Source organism: Seriola lalandi, unplaced genomic scaffold (genome assembly GCF_002814215.2).
Source record: "Seriola lalandi dorsalis isolate HSWRI2012SDOR001 ecotype SW California unplaced genomic scaffold, Sedor1 jcf7180002054580, whole genome shotgun sequence".
NCBI lineage: Eukaryota > Metazoa > Chordata > Actinopteri > Carangiformes > Carangidae > Seriola > Seriola lalandi.
In genome coordinates, this window is record NW_019525133.1 from 1,345,197 (window position 1) to 1,366,296 (window position 21,100).

At 38.6% G+C, this 21,100-nt stretch overlaps 1 protein-coding gene across 2 annotated transcripts in view; it reads right to left on the minus strand.

The window, feature by feature from the left end:
• The window catches only part of ryr2b (ryanodine receptor 2b (cardiac)), a 62,036-nt gene that overhangs the window by 15,571 nt on the left and 25,365 nt on the right, over positions 1-21,100 (minus strand). The window contains exons 47-82 of one of the 2 annotated variants that reach the window (XM_087177098.1): positions 20,450-20,558; positions 19,373-19,493; positions 19,011-19,180; positions 18,210-18,430; positions 17,494-17,584; positions 17,246-17,386; positions 16,080-16,243; positions 15,748-15,826; positions 15,412-15,501; positions 14,916-15,059; positions 14,689-14,766; positions 14,147-14,222; positions 13,938-14,058; positions 13,473-13,588; positions 12,989-13,065; positions 12,072-12,193; positions 11,782-11,831; positions 11,578-11,638; positions 10,855-11,102; positions 10,331-10,412; positions 9,816-9,946; positions 9,360-9,680; positions 9,001-9,238; positions 8,608-8,695; positions 8,409-8,495; positions 8,075-8,236; positions 7,872-7,934; positions 6,696-6,803; positions 5,670-5,782; positions 4,061-4,157; positions 2,945-3,075; positions 1,982-2,033; positions 1,432-1,485; positions 1,103-1,202; positions 712-791; positions 38-114 (exon numbers count right to left, since the gene is read on the minus strand). In XM_087177098.1, the coding sequence (XP_087033224.1) occupies positions 38-114; positions 712-791; positions 1,103-1,202; positions 1,432-1,485; positions 1,982-2,033; positions 2,945-3,075; positions 4,061-4,157; positions 5,670-5,782; positions 6,696-6,803; positions 7,872-7,934; positions 8,075-8,236; positions 8,409-8,495; positions 8,608-8,695; positions 9,001-9,238; positions 9,360-9,680; positions 9,816-9,946; positions 10,331-10,412; positions 10,855-11,102; positions 11,578-11,638; positions 11,782-11,831; positions 12,072-12,193; positions 12,989-13,065; positions 13,473-13,588; positions 13,938-14,058; positions 14,147-14,222; positions 14,689-14,766; positions 14,916-15,059; positions 15,412-15,501; positions 15,748-15,826; positions 16,080-16,243; positions 17,246-17,386; positions 17,494-17,584; positions 18,210-18,430; positions 19,011-19,180; positions 19,373-19,493; positions 20,450-20,558 (4,263 nt within the window). Of the gene's footprint in view, positions 1-37; positions 115-711; positions 792-1,102; positions 1,203-1,431; positions 1,486-1,981; positions 2,034-2,944; positions 3,076-4,060; positions 4,158-5,669; positions 5,783-6,695; positions 6,825-7,871; positions 7,935-8,074; positions 8,237-8,408; positions 8,496-8,607; positions 8,696-9,000; positions 9,239-9,359; positions 9,681-9,815; positions 9,947-10,330; positions 10,413-10,854; positions 11,103-11,577; positions 11,639-11,781; positions 11,832-12,071; positions 12,194-12,988; positions 13,066-13,472; positions 13,589-13,937; positions 14,062-14,146; positions 14,223-14,688; positions 14,767-14,915; positions 15,060-15,411; positions 15,502-15,747; positions 15,827-16,079; positions 16,244-17,245; positions 17,387-17,493; positions 17,585-18,209; positions 18,431-19,010; positions 19,181-19,372; positions 19,494-20,449; positions 20,559-21,100 lie in introns of both variants that reach the window. The other variant, XM_087177097.1, reaches the window with a different exon arrangement.

Sequence of the window (21,100 nt, forward strand, 5' to 3'; positions counted from 1 at the left end):
CAGATTTCGACAGAGGATTTTTCTTCCTTTTACTCACCTACATGACCGCATGAGTCCAGCCATGCTCTGAAAGAAGCCAACATCTCGCTTCTCTCTCAGATAATCCAGCATTTTCTATCAAACAAAAGCATCAAAGACAAGGTCTGACAAATGGAGGAGGATGTCATCTGAAGGTATGATTATCTTAAAATGATTTCCTTTTTTCCTCAAGGCACAGAGTTCATGAGAAGACACAGAATATGAAAGTGATGCGTTCTGAATAGGGAAGAACTGAACATGCTGCAAAAAGAGCCCTAACTTTAAACAAAATTCCTGAGTTCGTGGTGGGCTCTGTAATGAGTCACCACGACTTGAAATCATTTATTTCTATTCATCTAATATATAATAATTTTTGTTATGAAGCTGCCACGGCAGTAGCCTACATCTTCCACAAAGTTTTAATATACTGATGATTTATTTTTCCTCCAAAATGCAATAAATCTAGAAATCGAATCCATCTGCTGCATATCACCTTATTTCTAATCTTATCTCTTACTTATCTTATCTGTGTTAATAATAAGTATCTTTTGTTTCATGATATTAAAACATGAAGTCCCTGCCTGAGATAGGGAAGTGGCCAGTGTCAGTGACAATAAATATGCAAACCTATTTTGGAGATCCTAAGAAAAAAATCTATTACAGTTTTAGGGAGACACCAAAGCAGTATTGTACCTGTTGAACAGTAGCATTCCCTCCGTTGAGAACAGCAATGCCCAGCTTCAGTGTAGGGGCAATCATGGAGCCCATGGCCCCTAATGGGATTAGAAATTAATCATAATATTCGGTACAGTACTGACTCAAAAGCATAATGCTGTATGACTGCTGAAGATCACGGTGCACATTTGAAGGAAGGGGTGAAGCACACTAAATGGCTAATCCACCCTGATGTTCTTTATCCATCTTCTATCTCAGGGAACTAAACATTAACTGAATCCCAGAGGAAAGTTTCACTCTAATTTCAGCTTTTGAGTCTGGGAGTCAGCTCATGTTGATTCAGTATTCAACAAACTTAAAGTCTCTTGCTTACAAGTGGCCCATCTAAAGATACAACAACTTTTCCTACCTTTGCTGGCACTGATCGTTTGCAGGACCATCTCAGAAGCTCCACGAAGATGCAGCCTGGCCTGCTGGTACAGCAACTTCTGTTTCTCCATCTCCTTCTCCTGAGCCACAGAAAGGCCAGGTCATGTTTTAGGACATGTATTTATCTCATACAATTTTAATACATTTTTGTTAAGCGATTATAACGCTAAGTGTCAAATACTATTAATTCAATATTTTATTTATTTATTTATTTATTATTATTATTATTAGTCCTCTGGAAAAATGAATAATTAAGGTAAAGAAGAAACATCAAACGTGTATTTCAAAAGTGAGAGCCCATTAATTCACCTCAAAGCTTTCCACCTCCTCTTCTTCATCGTCATCATCCTCTCTGTGGCAACTCTGTGGCAGAAAAGAAATGTTTCTTTATCAAGAAATGTGATTAAAAAGAAAGAAAATATAATGAATAAAAACAGAAGAGAAATTTACAAATTAACTGCCTGTGTTTTTGACATGCACTTTTTGCAATATACATGCACCAAAACATCGAAGCAAATAAATAAAAAAATAAAAACAATATGTTAATAAAAACCCACTATATGGTTTGTGTCTCTTCAGTGTATTGCAACCTTCGCAACACTGTCTGTAAAATTTCAGTTCTTTTTTATTATGCATCTTGTTTCCCCTCTGGCACTGAGCAATCCTCTGGCCCCCAGAAAAGGAGGACACTTCTTAAATACAATATTAGCACAGTATGTCCTGACAGTGTAACAGTATATACTTACAAGCAGTCAACCCAATCAAATAATGTTTGATTTGCATTATTTAGTACATGCTTTTGAACACATCAACAGACATTTAGATACCACCAATTAGGTCATTGTCCATGTTGCATTACCTTGGCCATAATAGCAGCGTAGGACATATAGAGACTGTCATTTCCAAGCTTACTGTGGACAGGGAAGACAGATAACAAAATATCAGTGTATGTCAATGTATGGACAGATGCAGCATTCTAGAAATGGCTGGTCAGTGACAGGGTGCAAGCCAATCTGTATCTGATCCTCAATGGATCCTTTCAGTGCTTAAACTGAGCCCCTTGACTGCATTATTGAATGTACCACCATCTCAGAACACCCCGAAGCCATGTGTGGATCTAGACTGTGACCATTTTACTCACAAGTCTGCACAGTGGCATTGAACATTTTTATTGAACACACCAGTACACCTGGAACCTGGCTGATTTGATCACATCTCTGCAGCTAGGGCACAAGTGGGAGTGCTCCCCCACCACTAATGCATTTACAGTGATGTGGAGCAAAACTGTTAAATGTTATGGTCTCAGATATGTGAGCATATCTGGTATTTATGGTATGTGAGTCTCTGTAGGAATATCATGGGAGTATCACAGAAATGCCTCAATTGGATTGGTGGACTAAATCATGTATGTGTTAAGAGCACTACAGGAATACTAGGAGAATACTTAGTTACGTGTTTGTTTGTCAAGGAGCATTAGAAGAAAGTATAACACTACTGAAGGTGTCATAACGGTAATACAAAACATATGAACCTACCTATGAAAAACAGATAACACTATTGGAATACCATAGTGTTACCATAACTTCTATTTAAAAAGTATCTAAGATAAAATATAATAATAATTTCTGCAGGATAAATAAACATATTACAGATTTCAGGCTTTCCAAAAACAATGGCCACAGATGTTAGACAAAAGAAAATCACACATCTGACCAGTTTAATATTGATTTTTCTTGGTGATGGGTGATGACCAGTAATAAAAGTAGAATTGGGTTTTTATGGCATGTGATCTTTTATAATGAACACACACACACACACACACCTCCTTTCTGTCAGAGCGCTTCGACTGAAGAGTGTAATGAGTTGCAGGAGGGGATCGATTGGTTTGGCACCTTCTCCCACATCCTTTTCCTCCCCTCTGTCGCCTCCACACAGCTCCATCACTCCTCCCCTCTGCAGCCCAGAAAAAGAGAGTAAAGCTTCTAATGTGTGCTCTTAAATAATGCCACACACTGACCATCCACATCCCCTGGTGGCTGACTAAAGTTTACACACTGCAGGTTTTCTCTCTTGTAAACACACACTGCACACACTGCACACACATACTGTACTTAACTTAAACAAACTGATGTGGAACTTTTTCTATATATACATACATACATACATTATACATTATACATTATATATGTACAAAAACACTAAAGGTCTGGATGTTTTAACTTTTGAAATACATTTCAAATGTTTTAATTGTTTCATATGGTCAATTTGAACACAGTTCACACTAGGAAGTGTGTCCTGCAGGTAACGACTCTATGCTGTAATGCCACCGACATTCTGCCAATCCTTTCCAAATTCTATACTACATTACTGCTATACTACTACTATACTAAATAGTCATGAATGTAGCCAAGAATGCAGTCTTTCCATTAAGTATACTCAAGGATGTTAGTATGCATTTTTAATTTGCTTGGGTGTGATGTTTAACAAATTATGGTGAGATGGCTCTAATACTGGCAAACACAACAAAGGAAAAAAGGTATTAAATATTTGGAAAAGACGTTTTCTTTCTTGTAGTGGCAATTCTCAAATTTGGTTTGATTTATGCCTGTCAGAGGGAATCTTGTATCAATGCCTATACTGTACTATAGTTAATGTATAGTGTGAATTTGGTGCAGCAAAGTCTAAGGGATTGGTATTCAGCCTAGAGGATATGCTGCCTAAAAAGCTTAACTAAGGGCAAGAAAATGACTGTGCATAAAATTAACTGCTTGCAGGATCACAGAAAGGCACAATCAACAGTGAATCCAAATCAATTTCGGGCCACATTTGAGTTACATTTCACAATTAGAAATTCTGGGTTATTAATGGAAAACTCTAAATATGTTTATTTTACTCTTTTATATAGACTGATGTCAATATGGCCTCCTTTTCCACTCACAGCTAAATCCTCCATGAGCTTCTCCTCAAAGCTGTGGTCCTCAGCTGATATCCAAGATTTATTATAACCTTGGAGGAACAGGTTGACAGCTCTATGCCTGTGGGGGGGAAGAAAACAAGAGATTTACATTTGTCCTATTTGCGTTATACAAATGCAAATAAGATAATGAAAAACAGGTAGCACAGACAGAAAGTAATACACTATAAAAAAAACTCTGATTAGACTCATTATTACTCATTCATCAAGGACTCCTATACCTATACAAGGTGATGACTGTTAAATCCACCAGAGAGCACAGCGTGCTACACTACAGCTATAATTCTCACTCACACACACACAAACACCAAAATAATATTCATAAATCACCTACAAACAACACACAGCCACAGGGTTTTAATATGCTAATTGATTTGCTCCCTTTGGACCTGATATGGCTGTGACTGATAGCCTAGTTAGGTTTTACATTACCTCTCCCTCACAGTATGTCTCCTGTACAAAGCAGAGCTGCCATTTACACACCTGAATCGGTTTGACGTCCTACAGTGCTACTGTACATTTAATGCAGCATCCTCACCATTTCTTGGTCCGAACAACAGAAAAAAAGTTATTGAAATAATGTGTGATGAAATAATGGTTTTCCCTGACTCATTTTGTGTATATAAGCAGGTCAAAATAAAGCGCTCATTGAATGGCTCAAGCAACAAAATATCTGATTACAAACACATAAAGGCTAACTTTGATTTGATTACCCTTAATTTAATTATTATTCTGACCTCTTTTCAATCTTCATTTTGAAACTATTAAAATGGATGTCTTTCCTCAAGCAAGACTTATCTAGTGCATGTTCACCAAAATTGAATAAGTTCTTAATCTGTTCACCAACAGCACTTTTGCGTGACCTTCGTACGCATGCAGATGAATGTATACGTAGTTTTAATTTTTCTTGATTTATCCGCCACCTTTGACACCACTGATCGTGACAGACTATTGAAGTGGGTTGGTTTCTCTGTTACTGCACTCCTCTCTTATGAGGGGTCCCTCAAGGGTCGATCCTTGGACCCTGTCTGTTTTCACTTTATATGCTATCTCTGGGTCATCTGCTTAAATCCTCCAGTGGTAGCTCCTACCATTGCTATGCTGATGACACACAGCTTTACTTCTCAGTTAAACCTAACAACATCAATAACCTCACCACCTTTCACAACTGTCTAGCTTCAGTTACAAACTGGATGTCTCAAAATGTTTCCTGATTGTTTTATTAAGGAAGTCACTCTCTATATTGGCCCTCTTTCCAGAAACATCAAATCCACCTCCAAGAATCTTGGTGTTCTCTTTGACCAACATTTGAATTTTGAACCTCCCACTAAGTTCATTCAGTCTTGTTTCTTTCAGTTGAGAAATATTGCGAGAATCAAACCTATACTATCAGTCAAAAACATGGAACTTCTAGTACATACCTTAATTTATTAAGGTATTTAATGCATGTTGATTATCATACACCCTGAAGTGTGTGTTTCAAAAAGTGCTGTATAAGTAATATTAAAAATTATAATTATTATTATGACGATGATGTGAGCAAACCATGCATCTATACATGATGTGTTTGTACCTGGGGAGGTTGTAGAGGGGAGCCATCCTTAGGCAGGCCACCACTGCTCGTTTCCTCTGTTTAGATAACACCTTGTGCCACGCTGGTTTTCTACTTCTCTGCGGGTGTTCCACCTGAGCCCCAAACCAAACATAAATAATGTAACAAATCGATGAATATGAACCTACAATAAGTTCTGTGTCAGCAAGTTCACACTATTTTGGAATATAAATGAACTCGCACCACTACAGCAAACTTTGACTTAAGGACTTGAGGGATTTTCTTTAACAGCAGACTTTACTTTCTTGAATGCAATGCATTCTAAAAAAATGTGTGTTTGGAATAAGAACACAACCATGTTTTTGTCTCATTAGCTCCCAGGCCATGTAATAAACATCTGAAAAGGAGATCCTAGCTTGCATTAACAACAGTTCTTGGAAATTAATCCAAAGTACAGCATTACAGTACACCAAGGAATGTTAAATAAACAGTAAATACAACCTACAGAAATAAGGAAAGCATCTTAAGTAAATAATAAAAAATTCATTCTGTCAAATTCTTGTTCGTGCTTACTGGATTCAAGCTTCTAAGATTATAAATCCGCTTCTTTCACTTTCCTTAAGAATTTATTATCACCCTCTCCCTGTCACAGACCAACAGGCCTTTTTCTTTTTTTTACAGCAGCTATTTTAACTTGTCATTATAGGACGAGAACAGGTGTTACTAAAAACATTAACAATGGGTCCCTTCTGTTCCAGTAAGCCATGACACTGAGCCAGCAAGCATAATACCAGGACCCTGAAACCGAAGCAGCTCAATGGAATTTAGCCATCTTTAATTTCATTATTTACACCTGTGCTCTTCCTGCTGTGACATGTCAAAAAGAAAAGTCTGTAAAAAGGCTGAATGCCAAATGTTTGTCTTGTTGTCACTTGTCATTTGGTGACAGGAAAGTATCATTGGTAGTATCAGTACACACTTTTGACAGATTTGAAATAGAAATCTGAATGATTTTCTGGTAGTTTCAACACTGCTTTAAAAGCTCACCTGGTCTAGATAATAAAGGACTTGAGCTATTCCCACAATCCTGTCTACAGTCCTTGGGGCATCCGTGATGGCCCCTAGCTCGCTCATGTGTTCAGCATAACGGGTCTCCTGCTTCCAGCAACTTGACGCCTATGAGAAGAACAACACATTTATTTCCTTTTTTTCCCAAGGTGCTTGTATTTCAACCATTCAATTAAAAACAATTTCAGAAAAGCTATCGGAGAGGTCCTCAAAACAGCATAAGGTTTATGGCATTGAGAAAAGAGAATCAGCAGTTCAGAGCCAGCACCTTTCATACGACAAAGAAAGAGTGAAAGAATGAAAAAGAATGAAGGAGCTTGGCTGGAAATATGAGTGCTAGCAGTCATCATGAGGGAATCAAGTCCTGAATTTAGCTTTCCCCATTTTGCTTGAATTCTGTTATGATCAATAACAACAAAGACTCAGTGCTGACTTTAATTTTTTAACAACTAAGAAAGGATGAATAAAGGGCTGCGCGAAAATATGATCAAAGTTCTGTTTATTGATAAAGTTTGTTTATGATAATGACAAAGCACAATTTATGCTTTTATTATCACTGTCTTATGAATAAACATATTCATCACTGACACATGAATAAACAAATACTGCATGCATATTTTGTACCGTATGGTGCGTATGTCATATTGATCTCTGGTGAACAATGAGTCATTGACCAAGATCATTAAAAAACAGCTTTGGATGCTACAAGAGCATCATTCAATTTAATTTGCCACACACTTGCTGCCTTCCACAAATGAAAAGTTACATGTACTCAGGCATGTCAATGAATATGCAGATTGTCAGCAGAATGTCAAAAAGATACGCACTTCAATTATACTCTGAGAATAGTGGATTAACAGGATTTCATTCACCGGATATATATATATCAGCCTCTTCTTGACATCTTCGTTCAGTTTATGCTCCAACTCAGGATACACTGATAAAAGAATGTCACTAACCACATCATTCAATTTATTTATCTTGTAGGATTTTTTTGTGGCTTTTGAACTATAAGAATCTTTTGTGCAAACATATAGAATAAAACCTACCAAAATGTGTTGAAACACAACTGATACTGTATTTTAAATGAAAATACTCAATTCTGTCAAATGCTGTACAAATGTTTACAACACAAAAATAAGGGACAGCCTTTACCTGACCCTGAAGATGCATAAGGCCATGGAAAACATGCTCTCGAATCTCATCTTCCGTGTTCTTCTATGAAAAGCAAACAATGGCCAGCATTAAATGTATTTGCTGATAAAAAAAGAAATACACTCATTACACTGTGATTCAGTGAAGGTTTTGTTGTCACAGAGACAACATTAATGCTTGTACTGTTCACATTTCCAACCAACCTGAGTGAAGCTGGTCTTAGCCAACGTGATAAGGCTATGGTCATTTGGAAAACAAACCCTCAGTCCCACAGGGAGCAGTCTCTTCATGGAAGCCACAATGAGAGAGGTGTGCATGGAATACCGATCGCCCTTCCTCTTCATCTTCCTCTTCTCATGGTTGAACTGAGTATTTAAAAGCCATGAAGATAAAACTTTTTTTGAGACTTGATTCACAGTTGCATGTTTTTTTGTAATTACCATACTACTACTAGTAATATCTACCATGTAAAGAGATGCAGCTTTTGCACATCTGTGTATGCATGATGTCATAATGTCAATTACGAATAAGGTTTACCTTAGACATTTTGTCAGTGTTGACCAAGAAAGCCAAGTTGTTAATTTCATTTTGGACCACGTAGTTCTGTTCCTCCCATTTGAAATTCTGTTGTGTAAATACAGGTGGGGAAAATTTACATGATTTATAGGTTACAATATCCACTAGGATATTATTGACATAACAAAAAATAAAAAACAGGATTATGTGTCATCCTCACATGGGATTTGGCCCAGAATATAAAGACCTCTGCCACCATGCTGAACAGCTGCTCAGCCTCAGGGTTGGACTCTTTCAACCAGCTGGCTCTGAGACAAAACATAAGAAAAAACATAATCTTATCACCAGAATTTATTCCTGTTCAGCTTAATATAAATATGCTCAAAATAATAACTAAAATACAAACATTAATGGAAAACTTATTGCATTAAACAGGTTTCTGAAGGACTTCAGAGGCCAGATGATAGTTACTGGTGGGATGATGTAAATTTAAAATAAAGTAACAGTGTCATTTTCATTCAGTCTATAAATACTTCAAGTTACTCCTGGAGCTTTTGGCCTCAGAAAATAAGCTTGCTTTCCCACATCTAAGCTCCATAGTAGCATGCCTTACCGATTAGAATCCACAAACGGGATGAGGAGGGGATAGAAGGCATAGAGGTCTCGCACCAGCACAGTGAACTTCTCCTGAATCTGCAACTCTGCTTCAGAGGTACAACAGCCCTCTGCTTTCATCTGCTCCTCCTCCAGCAGCACACATTCTGCCCTCTTCTTTAACTTCTCCATCAATGGCAGGAAGTGGCTCTTTAGCAGCTCAGAGTGGGCTTTAAATATAATTGGCTGAGAAAAAACTGAAAGACATGACTGATAACTGTTAATAAGGGGAAAAAGGGAGAATGAAAGGCATAACTGACATGGAATAGAGAAATATATCCATTAAACAAGTACTGTGTTGTATATGACCGCAAATACCTGCCAGCTGTTTCATCCAGTCACCCTGGCTGGCGCCCACATGGTTGTGGATGATACGGAGGATGTGGCCAAGTAGGTCACTAGCATGCTGAGGAATGACAGAGGTGCAGATCAGGCTAGCTGACTGGCCCTCAGGGCCCCAGTACCACCAACGGGACATGTAGCTGCATAGCATGGGCAAGGTGACCTCGGTGACATGGATGTAGTGGGCCTGACGAGCTCCAGCACCAGCGCCTGCCAACTCCTCCACTTCCCCCAGAGCCTGTTCCAGAGAAGGCAGGAGGGGACATATGTCCTCCACCTGATCTGGCAGCCCCAGGTCTAACAGAAACAGATATGGAAAATAAGGCTGAGAAAGCAGGGGTTTAAGATGTGGGGGTGGGTGAGAGCTATTCAAAACTAATAGAAATATCAGTGTGTATGCAGTGTTTTTAATGCAGTGTGTTTATTTATTACCTTCTTTCTCAGTAGCACTCTGGGTGTTGAAAATGGAGTGAGGGTTGTTTTGGTTGAGGGCTGGCTCCAGGAAACATACAGGGAAAGCTCCAGTCAGGGCTGCCAGACAAGCGCCTTCTGCTGGCCTTTGCCTGAATAGATATGCAATGTTAGTCAGCCCCAAGTTTATGCCCCAAGGTCCACATTTTATCAAGCTCTTCAGAGCATGATTGCTAATTTATGATCACCTGTCACTTCCCTTCCCTTGTCAGTAGTACATTTGCTTCCCTCATGTTAAACCGTTTCTCTCTATCAAACCTTTTTAGCCTACCAATTACTTGTGGACAATGATAATGTAAAATCAATCAACATAGACAAATCATGCTTTTCGTTATTTACAATATTGTACATGAAGACAAAGTCAATGGAATCATATTTAAGTAAACAGCAGCAGATTACAGTTTAGATGTTAAAAACATGGAAAAAAAGGTTTAAAAGTGGACATTTTCATCATCACAATACAAAATATGCAGTACCCCTCCATGTAGATGCTGCTACTGTTGCCAAGAGAGTAGAGGCTGTTGAGGATCCTGTAACAGGACACCTGGATACCGCCCACTGGAAAGACAAGGGGATGCTTAAAGCTGAGATCCCTGCAAATTTTCTTTCAGAAACAGCAATGAACAGTAAGAGAGCTGACAGCATACAGTCACAAAGAGATGGTCTAGCTGGACAGCTGCTGATTTGGGTAATGAATGACCAGGCCAGGATATTAGTGAGAGGGACAATATGCTCCTGCTGCTCTGTGGCCATGGTTGAGATTATTTAATGAGAGCTGGTTTCAAAGATGTGGAAGGTAGGAAGTTGTGGGGAGGGCAGCCCTGAGTGATTTCAGTGTGTGGAAGCCAGCTGTTCATGCAGCTCCTTAGCATTTGGCAAGAATCCAATGTAACTACTCACGACTGGTGGTGGTGGTTGTTTTACTATTGTGAAATGTTATGCTACATTTGTAACTTTGTATTTTAGGGTATATTTGCAGATACAACAAGGCAGTGCTTACCCAGGAGGTCCACTCCATAGTTCTGGTTGCCAAGATGCTGGAAGAGAGAGGTGAGAGTGGGGAGAAGAACGGAGGTTGTATAGCTGAGAACCTTGGCCACTCCTCTAGCTTGTTGACTCCTACTCTGAGGCAAAGAGACCAAGTTCACAGAAAGGTTTTCCACGGTCATCTCAAGATCAGCTGCAGCTGCCTCAAAGAATGAGTGCAGAGATGCTTGGATAGACTCTGGGGCTAACTTCATCAATGTCCTAGGGTGAAAGGGTGAAAAAAAAAAAAAGATTTTTTTATGACTTGTGTTCAATAATTTCTGGTTATACCATTTGTGTAACCAATAAATAAATAGATAAAGAAATGATTTGTTTTCTACAAAAATAAATACTGTAAAATGAACAATAGTAAATTAAAGTGTAGAAAATTAAAATATTTCATGCAGTGACTCTTTTGGATGACTATAATAAAACCAGTTAAGTGGACTAAATCAGTTGCTAATCGATCTACCAGACAAGTCTAAATGACACCAATCTCTGCTGAGCCAATCTCTCAGAGGTATTGTCCTCGGGGAGTAAAAGTGATATCAACCACAATTAGATAGCATCAGTGTATCAGTGGCTCAATTACACCAGTCATATCATCCTCAGACGTGATGGAGTGACACTGATTTGACCACAGGCAGAGTGAGGAGATCGATTTAGGCAGAGTGTGACAGTAGTGCCATCTAGCTACCTGGCATCCAGAGCCTGAGCCAAAACATGGAGGCAGCTTGCAACTGATGAGGTTTCGCTTCCTGAGAAAACACACACACACACACTTGAACATAAAGTAGATACATTTGTGGACAACTAAAGAGCAAACCCAGAAAGCATCAAGCAAGAGAACAAGTGGAACAAATTGGTGTCTGAATAAGCATCATTTTCACACCGTCCTTACCAAAGAATGAGATTCTGTGTCTTACTAGGGTTGCAAGCTTACAAAAGAGGCTGGATGTGAGGAGAAAAGACAAGTGAAGTAATGAGGAGAGAGGAGTGGAAAAGTAATTAAAGGACACAAAAATGAAAATGACAGCATAGAAGAATGAAACTTCTGTGACACAAACTTAAATTAAATAAAACTTGTGAGGAATTCTCATATAACAATATGATGGGCAAGAGCATGAGAACATTTTAAATTACTACTACTGTAATCAACATACTGTATGTCCCGTTGGGGGTAACACGTACCATGCAATCATCTCCTTTTCTTTTTTTGAGGCATGAGTCCTGTTTCCACTTGAGCAGAGAGAAGTGGACAGGAAGTACAGATGGTGGCTTTTCACATATTGTTCCAAAAGAGGAAGGATGACCTGTCAAATGGAGTAATGGCCAATGGTCACTTAATAAATCAACATTTCCCTTAAATTTCCTCTGACTAGCTTCTAAAATTTTATTTGATTTTTTAATGGCTAAAGCATTGCACTAAATAGATAACTTTATCACTTGCTAGTTAAACACATGTCCTTGAAATTCACCCTGAAAAATTTCAAATGTCTTGAGACCATGATTAGAATTTCATGAAGTTCTTGGGAACTGAGCGATGCCTGCCAGTATAACATGAGTTCTTAATGATGGACCCAACAAGGACAAGGTTTTGCACTCTATTAGCTCTTCTTATGAAGCACTGGTAATTCAAAGACAGACAGACAGATACACATACTCAGAGAGACGTGTGTGTGGTTGTATGACTGTGTGGTTAAGTAGGAGGTGTAGGGTGTAGAAATCTGAGGCATGACTGTTCAAGGTCTTGGTTGACTGGGTCTGACTCAGGGGGTCCCATCAATGAAAAATAAACCCTTTTCATTTGCTGAATCCTCAGAGGCAGAACTGTGTGGGAAGCTTTAATCAATGTCCTGATGGCAATCGACACACCCACATGGATTTCCAAAATGGTTAAATAAATTACACAGCCACAAAGGGTTTCACTTAGAGGGGTTGCCCCTGGCAACCATCTAACAAAACTAATTAGATGATGTAAATGAAAGGAAAAAAAGGCTAAGGAGAAAAAAGAAAATGTCACTGGAAAAACTGGGGTGGGGGGGGAGTCTCCTTATCAGACATTAGATTTCAGCTGTGTTTAAATAAGCATTTGATCTGAGACAAACCTTGGGAAAAAAATTTATTGGTTGCTGCTGTGGAATTCTCTCTCCTTTAGATATCTGTCCTCTGGCTTGCATCACGTCTGGAAAGAAAAACACAATGAAATAATGAATCCTATACAATCAAAGACTGTAACTTCCATAAAACTATGGACAAAATCAAAAGATATAAATGATAAATGTTTTCTACGAAATTCAACATAAGACAGGTTGACATGTCCCGGCCTGGTGTGAACTATTTTGTGGTGGTTGAAATCAAATCTAACCTGAGGCAGGCTTCCTGAATGTGGACTCAAGAGACTGTTGCTCATTAAATTCATAAAATGAACTGTGAAGATTCAAGGCCCAGTGATATGTTCAAACCTTTACAGTGTCAGATAGATGGTGCACATCCCTTTGGGATGTATAATGTGAAACTTCTTTTAAGACTTTTATTTTATATTTATGATCTTTTTTCTGGTCTATCCATTTATAAAGAGTATAATGTTACCCAGCTCCAACATGTGCTCTTGGGCCTCCTCAGTGTGAGACAGGAGCCGCTGAAGGAGAGTGTAGCTAAAGCAGCTGTCTGTGGCTGGAAAGTCCATCTCCACTGTCTTCCGATCCCTGAAGATGGGAGTCAAATCACACAGGGCTAATCAAAAAAACTACTGCTGACAGACAATGAGCTTTAACCTTTATACTGTATCATTTGAACTATGTATTTTATTGGATTTTCAAGACAATGTAGTGCTGTACAGTGGGAAGACAATTAGACAATGCAATTATGTTATTCACTGACAGTGCTGTATTTCAGGCTGTGACCTGTATTGTTGTTAGAGGTCTGATTGCTACAATGCCAACATTAGGACTGCAATAACAGTGAGACATGAAAACAGAACACCTCATTGCTCCCCACCTCATACATACTGTGTCACATTGCCTTATTACAATCACTAGCTCTTTCAGTACTCACCTCCACACAGTGTAGCCATTGAGCTGAAGGAACTTAAGGACATCCTGGGCTCTTTCTCGGAATTTGGTCTTCTCTTTGGCAGTAAGGGTATCATAGGGTACAAGCATTGAATGGCCACCTCCTCCTGAGAAAAGAAATGCAACTGTGAGAGGAGAGGAGAGGACTTCAAGAAAATATTACAGATAGTTGTTGATTACATGGTTTAGTACCTTTACTCTCAAGTTCTGATTTCTTCCTTTTAGCCCAGGTATTGTGATAGTTTTCAGCTAATTGTTCAGCCATAGCCTTTAGAAAAGAAAAAGAAAAGAAAAGAGTCAAATCTATTTTCAACTGTCTGGCACATGAATTTGGCATGGAAAATTAGTCCTGTCCCCCAGATATGATTACACAGAACTCCATGTTACCAAGGGCGGATTATTGCGACTTCGCATTTCAGGAGACGCTGAGTTTTTTGTTCTTTTAGAAGACAGTTATGTCTCTGCAGTTAAGATGCAAATGTATTAGCAGAAGACATTTACATGACTGCATAATCTTACAACTCCGAGTAATAATCCTGTTTCCATGAAAGGAAATGTTATTTTTGGATTATCCAGTTGTGCTACACAAGATGAGTAACTCTTTTTCTTATACACAACAAAACTGGCACTAGGCCATCGTTACCACCTCTGCCGAACTTGTGCAAGGATTGAAGTAGAACTAAAGTTATACCTACTACAATGGTGTATAAAGCAAAAGAAATGTAATTACTTACACATTGCTCCCATGTTAAGGTGATGCTGCTCATGTCCATTGGCTTGGGGCTGAAGGTTGATGCACCCTCAAAAGACAACTAGAAAAAACAACAAATGGCTGATTACACAATTCAATTAGTAAAACCCATTTTGGAAGAAGTTTAGTAGTTAATGAGATTACTTTTACTACATCAGACACATTTGGTGCCCAGTGGCTAAATGAATGTGGCCTGTGGAGTACAAATACCTGTCCAGACCCAGACTGAGAGACTCTGCGTGTACAGGTATGCTTGCCAAATGCATCTCCTTCTTTAGTCCTCTCTATGGTCCAGCCAAAGGCCAACATAGTCTTTATTGTCTCTTTAATGGCCCAGCGGTACGCCTCCTTCTCCTGGAAAACACAGTTATATAGATATATATACACACATATATATATGAATAAACCTCATGTAAAAGTGAAACTTAGCCGGCGATCAAAGAACAGCAGAAGAGCAAAACATGCTTAATCTATCGTGATATTTCAAAGGCTTGTGGCTTGAAATGTGTTGCCCACTCTACACACCAAGTCACATAAGGAAGGCAGTGGTGTAATAATTAAAAGACCACAAACGAGGTATTCTAATCTTTTACATTACATACACCACATTTGGTATGCAAATGCCTCTGGGATTTGTCAGTTCATTGCTTCTTTACTATGCTTTCACGCACTATCACACACACACACAACAAATTTCTCAGTCTACCTTCTCAGCCAGAGTCCTGTATGGCTTGAGGAGAGGGTGGACCTTGGTGTTCTCACATAGCTGCTCCCCATGAACCCAGCCATTGGCAAACTGACAGAGATAACACACAGATTTAGTTAAAAAAAGAAAAAAAAAATGCACATTAGAAAATATGCAGACATCGACATACTAGCTCAACCACACAGCACAGTGAGATGTTTTCACATGGTCAAGCAGAAAAATTATGTTAGACATATATTCATAGGCGGTTCAGTCCTGTGCAGGATATCATACATCAACTCTGCTTTGTCAACTTCAACAGGTCGTTCAGATCAAAAGAATAATTATTGTGATTACCTTGTCCAGTGACCACCTGTCATGAGTATGCTCTGCATACTTGTTCACTACAAACTCCAGTCTCTCTGGCACTGACATGCTAGTGCAGGGAAAGAAATAATACATCATTTAGCTCTATCACACAGGAACATATTTGGATTACAAGATTTATTAAGAGCATGAAAATAAATGTTTATATTCCACCTCTTTGAATATGGTACTTTATTAAGTTAATTCTGTCTAACACATTAAAGTTTACACTTCCCCTGGAACAGAACAGCTCATCTTCACGATATCCAGAATCAGCAATTATTTTGTCCATAATTAGTAAATATTGCTGGTCAGTATCTTACCTGGAGGCATCTACAGGCTGGGGGTCAAAGTGTCCATCTGTGTCCATGGAGGTTTTTTTCTCCATCTGAGACACACAGCTTGAGTCCATGTGGTCAGGAGGCAGGGCCTTGGCCACTGCAGCCAGGCACTGAACACACAGCCTAAATAGCTGAGGCTCATAGGGCTGTAGTGTTGGAGACAGAAAGGGGGCAAAGGAAACAGAGTGGGGAAGAGAAAGAGAGAGCATAGTATGGGGTAAGACAGATATTGGTAAAGCCTGGGTTTTGGTGCTTTGCCAAAGTAACGATGTGTGTCCTTGTTTTTTTTTTTTTTTTACTGTGAGCGTGTGTCTGGATTTTAGACCACAAAACAGCTGAGGAAACGAGCTTATTTAATTCAGTTTTAAAAACACATTGGATTTAATTATTTTGGATACAAAGACATACCACTGTTGCAGAAATACTTCCCTTCAGTTAAGTCTATCTCATGCACACATGCAGCCATGTAAAAACCCTGTTAGAAACCCGGTTATGTGGCCAAGAAATTTCATTTCTCCAATGGAAATTTGACTCTAAATCTAAATCCGCTACCTAAGTTTCTCTTTTCCTTACTATACAGTTTCCTTCGAATATGTTTCCATCTTAAATTCAATTGCAACCAATCTGCAATACGCATACTAATACAGTATATATATATAGTAAGTTACTCTTGGGGTTAGGGAACTCTTTGTAATGCTGACTGGAGCTCAGTCTCTGAGATTTTTTGGTGCGGGCCACATGTGGGCCTGGAATGACCTCATGAGCATTTCTTTGATGTTTTCATGTTCGGAATAAGTCAGGTAAGTGGCAGAAATATTCTGGTGCATGCTGACAGTGAACTGAGAGACGATTCAGTTATTGATTACATCTCTCACATTTCCAACAGGCCTGCTTAAGGGTGAGAGGCTACATACCAGGGTATGAAAAACTGACTCTTAATCTCAAGTGTGAACTCATTTTACTGTTTCTCCTGAAATACGGGAGGATGGAAAAAGAAAAGAAGCGGTGAATCAATGGTAGGATTACACGGTCAAAAAATGAAACATTTATTCATTTTCTGCAACATTTTGACTCAACGGGAAAATATTGTAATTTTAAATCATTATAATAAGATCTTGAGATTGATACAGGTATTCAATACAATTTACCTTCTTTGCCAAGGCCTTAAACACTCCCCAGAACAATTTTCTAGACAGGTGGAGCTCTTCTTCAGAGGCCAAACCCTGGTCCATCTGCCCACAAGTTAGCAAGTAGTACTTCCACCTCTGCTCATAGTGACTGGTCAACAGCTAGCAGATGAAAGTATTGACATTTTGTTGAAGTTAATAAAACAGATCATTTTAACTTGGTGTGCTAGTTCACACATGCTGTAGAAAACTGCAACTTGTGAATTCACCTTTAGTGGCATCTTGCTGTGGTCTGTGAGTTGGGGGACATCTAAGACAAGACGACGCAGAAGAGGCTGCATCATAGATGGTTGGAGTTTACTGAGGACACCAATGAGTGCAGAATTAGTCACATGAGAAGATGAACATCACACACACACACGCACGCACGTATGATGAATGATGAATGACGTTATGACTGATTATCATGTCTCATAAGATTGATACATAATTAAAAAGATGCCATAGGAAAGATGTTAACTGAATTGTTAACATTTAGACTGAATCGGGTAAATTATATCAGAATCGGCCAAAAAACAGAATTTATAGTGATTCATTAAATATAATGAGTGGGAATAAGAGAGTGCTGATCTGTCTGCTTCAGCTAACAATATTTTATTGCCGTTTCTTCTCAACATATGATTTGGTCAAATAACAAAAAGACAGTGAGATCAATGGATATAGGAAGCTAATGGTGCAATAATGCAATCATTAAAAAAAATAAAAATAACTGACCAAAGACAAAGATGTAGACACTAAAATAATACTGCACCTCAACATAATCTATCGGATAGAATCTAATAAAAAAATATAATATAATCTATCAGAAACTTGCTGAAAAATCAATACCACGTACAGACAGCAACAACTCTGTGCAATAATAAAATTGACGAGACTGAACCCTAAATCTGTGGGTTGCTTTGAGACACCAACTAAAAAACTATACCTGCACACGGCCAACAAGCAATCTTCTATGGTGTCTCTCTGAGCCTTAGTCAAGCTAAGAGCCCTGGAGAGGCTGTAGACCGCCTGTATGAGAGAGTCGACCAGCAAGGTGTGGTCCTCTAATCCACAGAAGAGGGCTGAACATTTGGTGAGCAGGGGAAGCACAGCTGTACACAAGTATCTGTTGAGGGCCAGAGCCATATCAGTGGATCCTAAATCAGCCTGCAGTACAAAAGAGAGGTTACACTTACACAGACTCCAATTACCTAAGTGGAACTAAACAAGGAGTGAGGAGGCAGCAAGAAGAAATGGGAACCATGATCAGGAATGCAAACAATGTTTCCTTAGACTGAACATAAAGACCAAAAAAATTACTGTATACGTATATATAAAGAAAACTGAGGAAATGGAAAACATTTTCATACCACAACAAGTCTATTACAAACACATTAAACCTGAACATATATTAAACCTTATTTGGAAGGAAGCATACTATAATGTTTCATGGAAAAACAAAACACAAATTATTAGTATTATCAGTATTAATTAGTGTGGGTAAATTGATCAAATTGAGACAACAGGGTCTTCTGTAAGTAGGAGCAGTGCATGAGGTCATGTTTACAAGGATTTCTCAACAATTGCAGTAATGATGCGAGTGACATGAGGGCAAGGAGGTGGATATTTTTCATTGGTGACATGATGCAGCTTGGATCAATACAAAGTCACAGGTCACTCCTACAATGGTACACTGAATCTGTCAAGCAGGTGAACAGTGGAACAAACTAAAATTTTCTCTGCTCACAGTGTCAAGAGAGACAGCTGCCTGAAGGTCAGGCAGAAAACCAACTTCTAGGAGGTGGAGAAAAAAACTCTGGTTCTCGATGCCATAAACCCGGTCCAGGAACAGAACCATAGCGGCCTTGTGGTCGGGGCAGAACACTGTAGACAGGTCAGGCTCAACCACCAGACCATCTGGAGAAACAGAGAGAAAGGTCATATTGACATAATGTGTAAAAATCTGATTGGGTGGGGCTTTAATTAGATTCTAAAGAAAATCATAATTTAATAAGCTGCCGTAACAGACAGGTCAGGTTTCTGTGCAATGTCTTAATATAAGTTGAATGTACTGTAGTGATGTAAGATTGACTGATTGACTCTTTTAACCTTTAGACACTGAAGGGATTTGAAAGGAGATGCTGATGACTCCCTCAAGGTCCGGAATGGGGATGAGCGACCTCAGAATGGCCCGGATGCGAATGGCTTCTCCTTTACCTCCTTGAATTAACTGGACAAGAATTCAGAACAAAACACTGTCATAGGTCAGTCATTACACGGGATTGCAGATAAAATTTTTGATTGTATATATTGTATATTGCATTACATTGTATGTTAAGTGTTAGGATGTATACTGATTCTATTAAATATTACAGACATCTTCCTAATGTTGAATTGCAGCTCATTTTGCAGTCCAAATCCAATTTGTCTCAAAGTTGAAAAACTGAGTTGAGCCTGATTTGTTTTCTGAAACATCATTGTGTATTAACTCAAATTACAATTTCATTAGTTTTTTCATTAATTTTTAAAGGTTTTAAGGCATTTTTATGACTTCTGTAAAGCATTTTGAACTGCCTTTGTGTTTGAATGATCCAAAGACAAAAAATGCACTTCAATCTCACTTTTACAGGGAAAATAAATTTTTCAGGCGCCTATACTGACAGTCAGGTGCACATGCTCGCTCCCCAAGCTGCCCTAGTGTGAGGTTGGTGCTGCAGAGAACCTAACACGGTGCTTACTGTTGCATGTCGGCCATATTCAGACAGAGTTAAGACAATAACTCAGAATCTAGTTAATATCACCAATGAGTAAAATTGGATAACAACTTAGTATATGACAAAATGTATACTATGAACATAGTGTTTCAAATATTCCATATACCCACTGTATATTAATACAACCTACAGAAGTTTCACTGTTGTGGAGTTTAATTAGATTAATACTGTAATCACTGGTATTGTAGTAGTGATTCTGACATTTAATTTCATTGTTGAGCAAATGCCCACGGTTATTACTAAATATCTAATTTTTCAGTTTATGTTTGATCATTCTGTGTGAGGACCAAGCCATTATGTGACTCAGTCTCTAAAAAGCAGTTTGCAGCCTTTTTCCATTCGGCTTCATTGTTTTAGAGTTTTCAGTGGATACTGATGGAGAATGGCTGCTGAAGGCAGAGAAAACACTCACATGCATCTCTGGAGCGCAGCGCCCCAGCAAGTCAATAAGGGCTGAATAGAAGGTCATGATGGCGTGTCCCATGTGAATGAGGTCATCATCATGGTCCTGGGCAACATCTCTGTTACAGAAGATAATCATAATGGTCAAAAGCTTGTCATGAACTCAAATGAATCAATAAGGATTGTTAAGAGAATCGAACAATTGATTATCCCTAAATAAAGCAGCAGGTTAGCCAGGCAGGATAAGAGCTTTACTGATTACCTCAAATTCTATTTAAAATTCCGACAGTTACAATGATTACAAGAGATGCAGAGAGAGCAGGGGTCAGTTCTTAAAAATAATCTGTGTCATTAAACTTTTGCAGTTTTGATTTCATTAAACTTCTATTTACCAGGGGCAGGTTGGCTGAACAGACGTTGTGCTTGAAATGCTCCAAAAAGTTAGGGAGAAAATTACTCCAGAGACTTATTTTGATAAGGCTTACGCCTAATGTAGTGTTTAATTGCATTTAGATGACTTTCCCATGTCCATTTTTAAAACTAATATTTTTGATTGCATATTTGACATTTGTCAATGCTGGTTACAGAAAGCATAGCATTTATAGCAAATCCTTCACCACACACAAAACCTCTCGACTCTGATTAAGATTAATCATGTTGA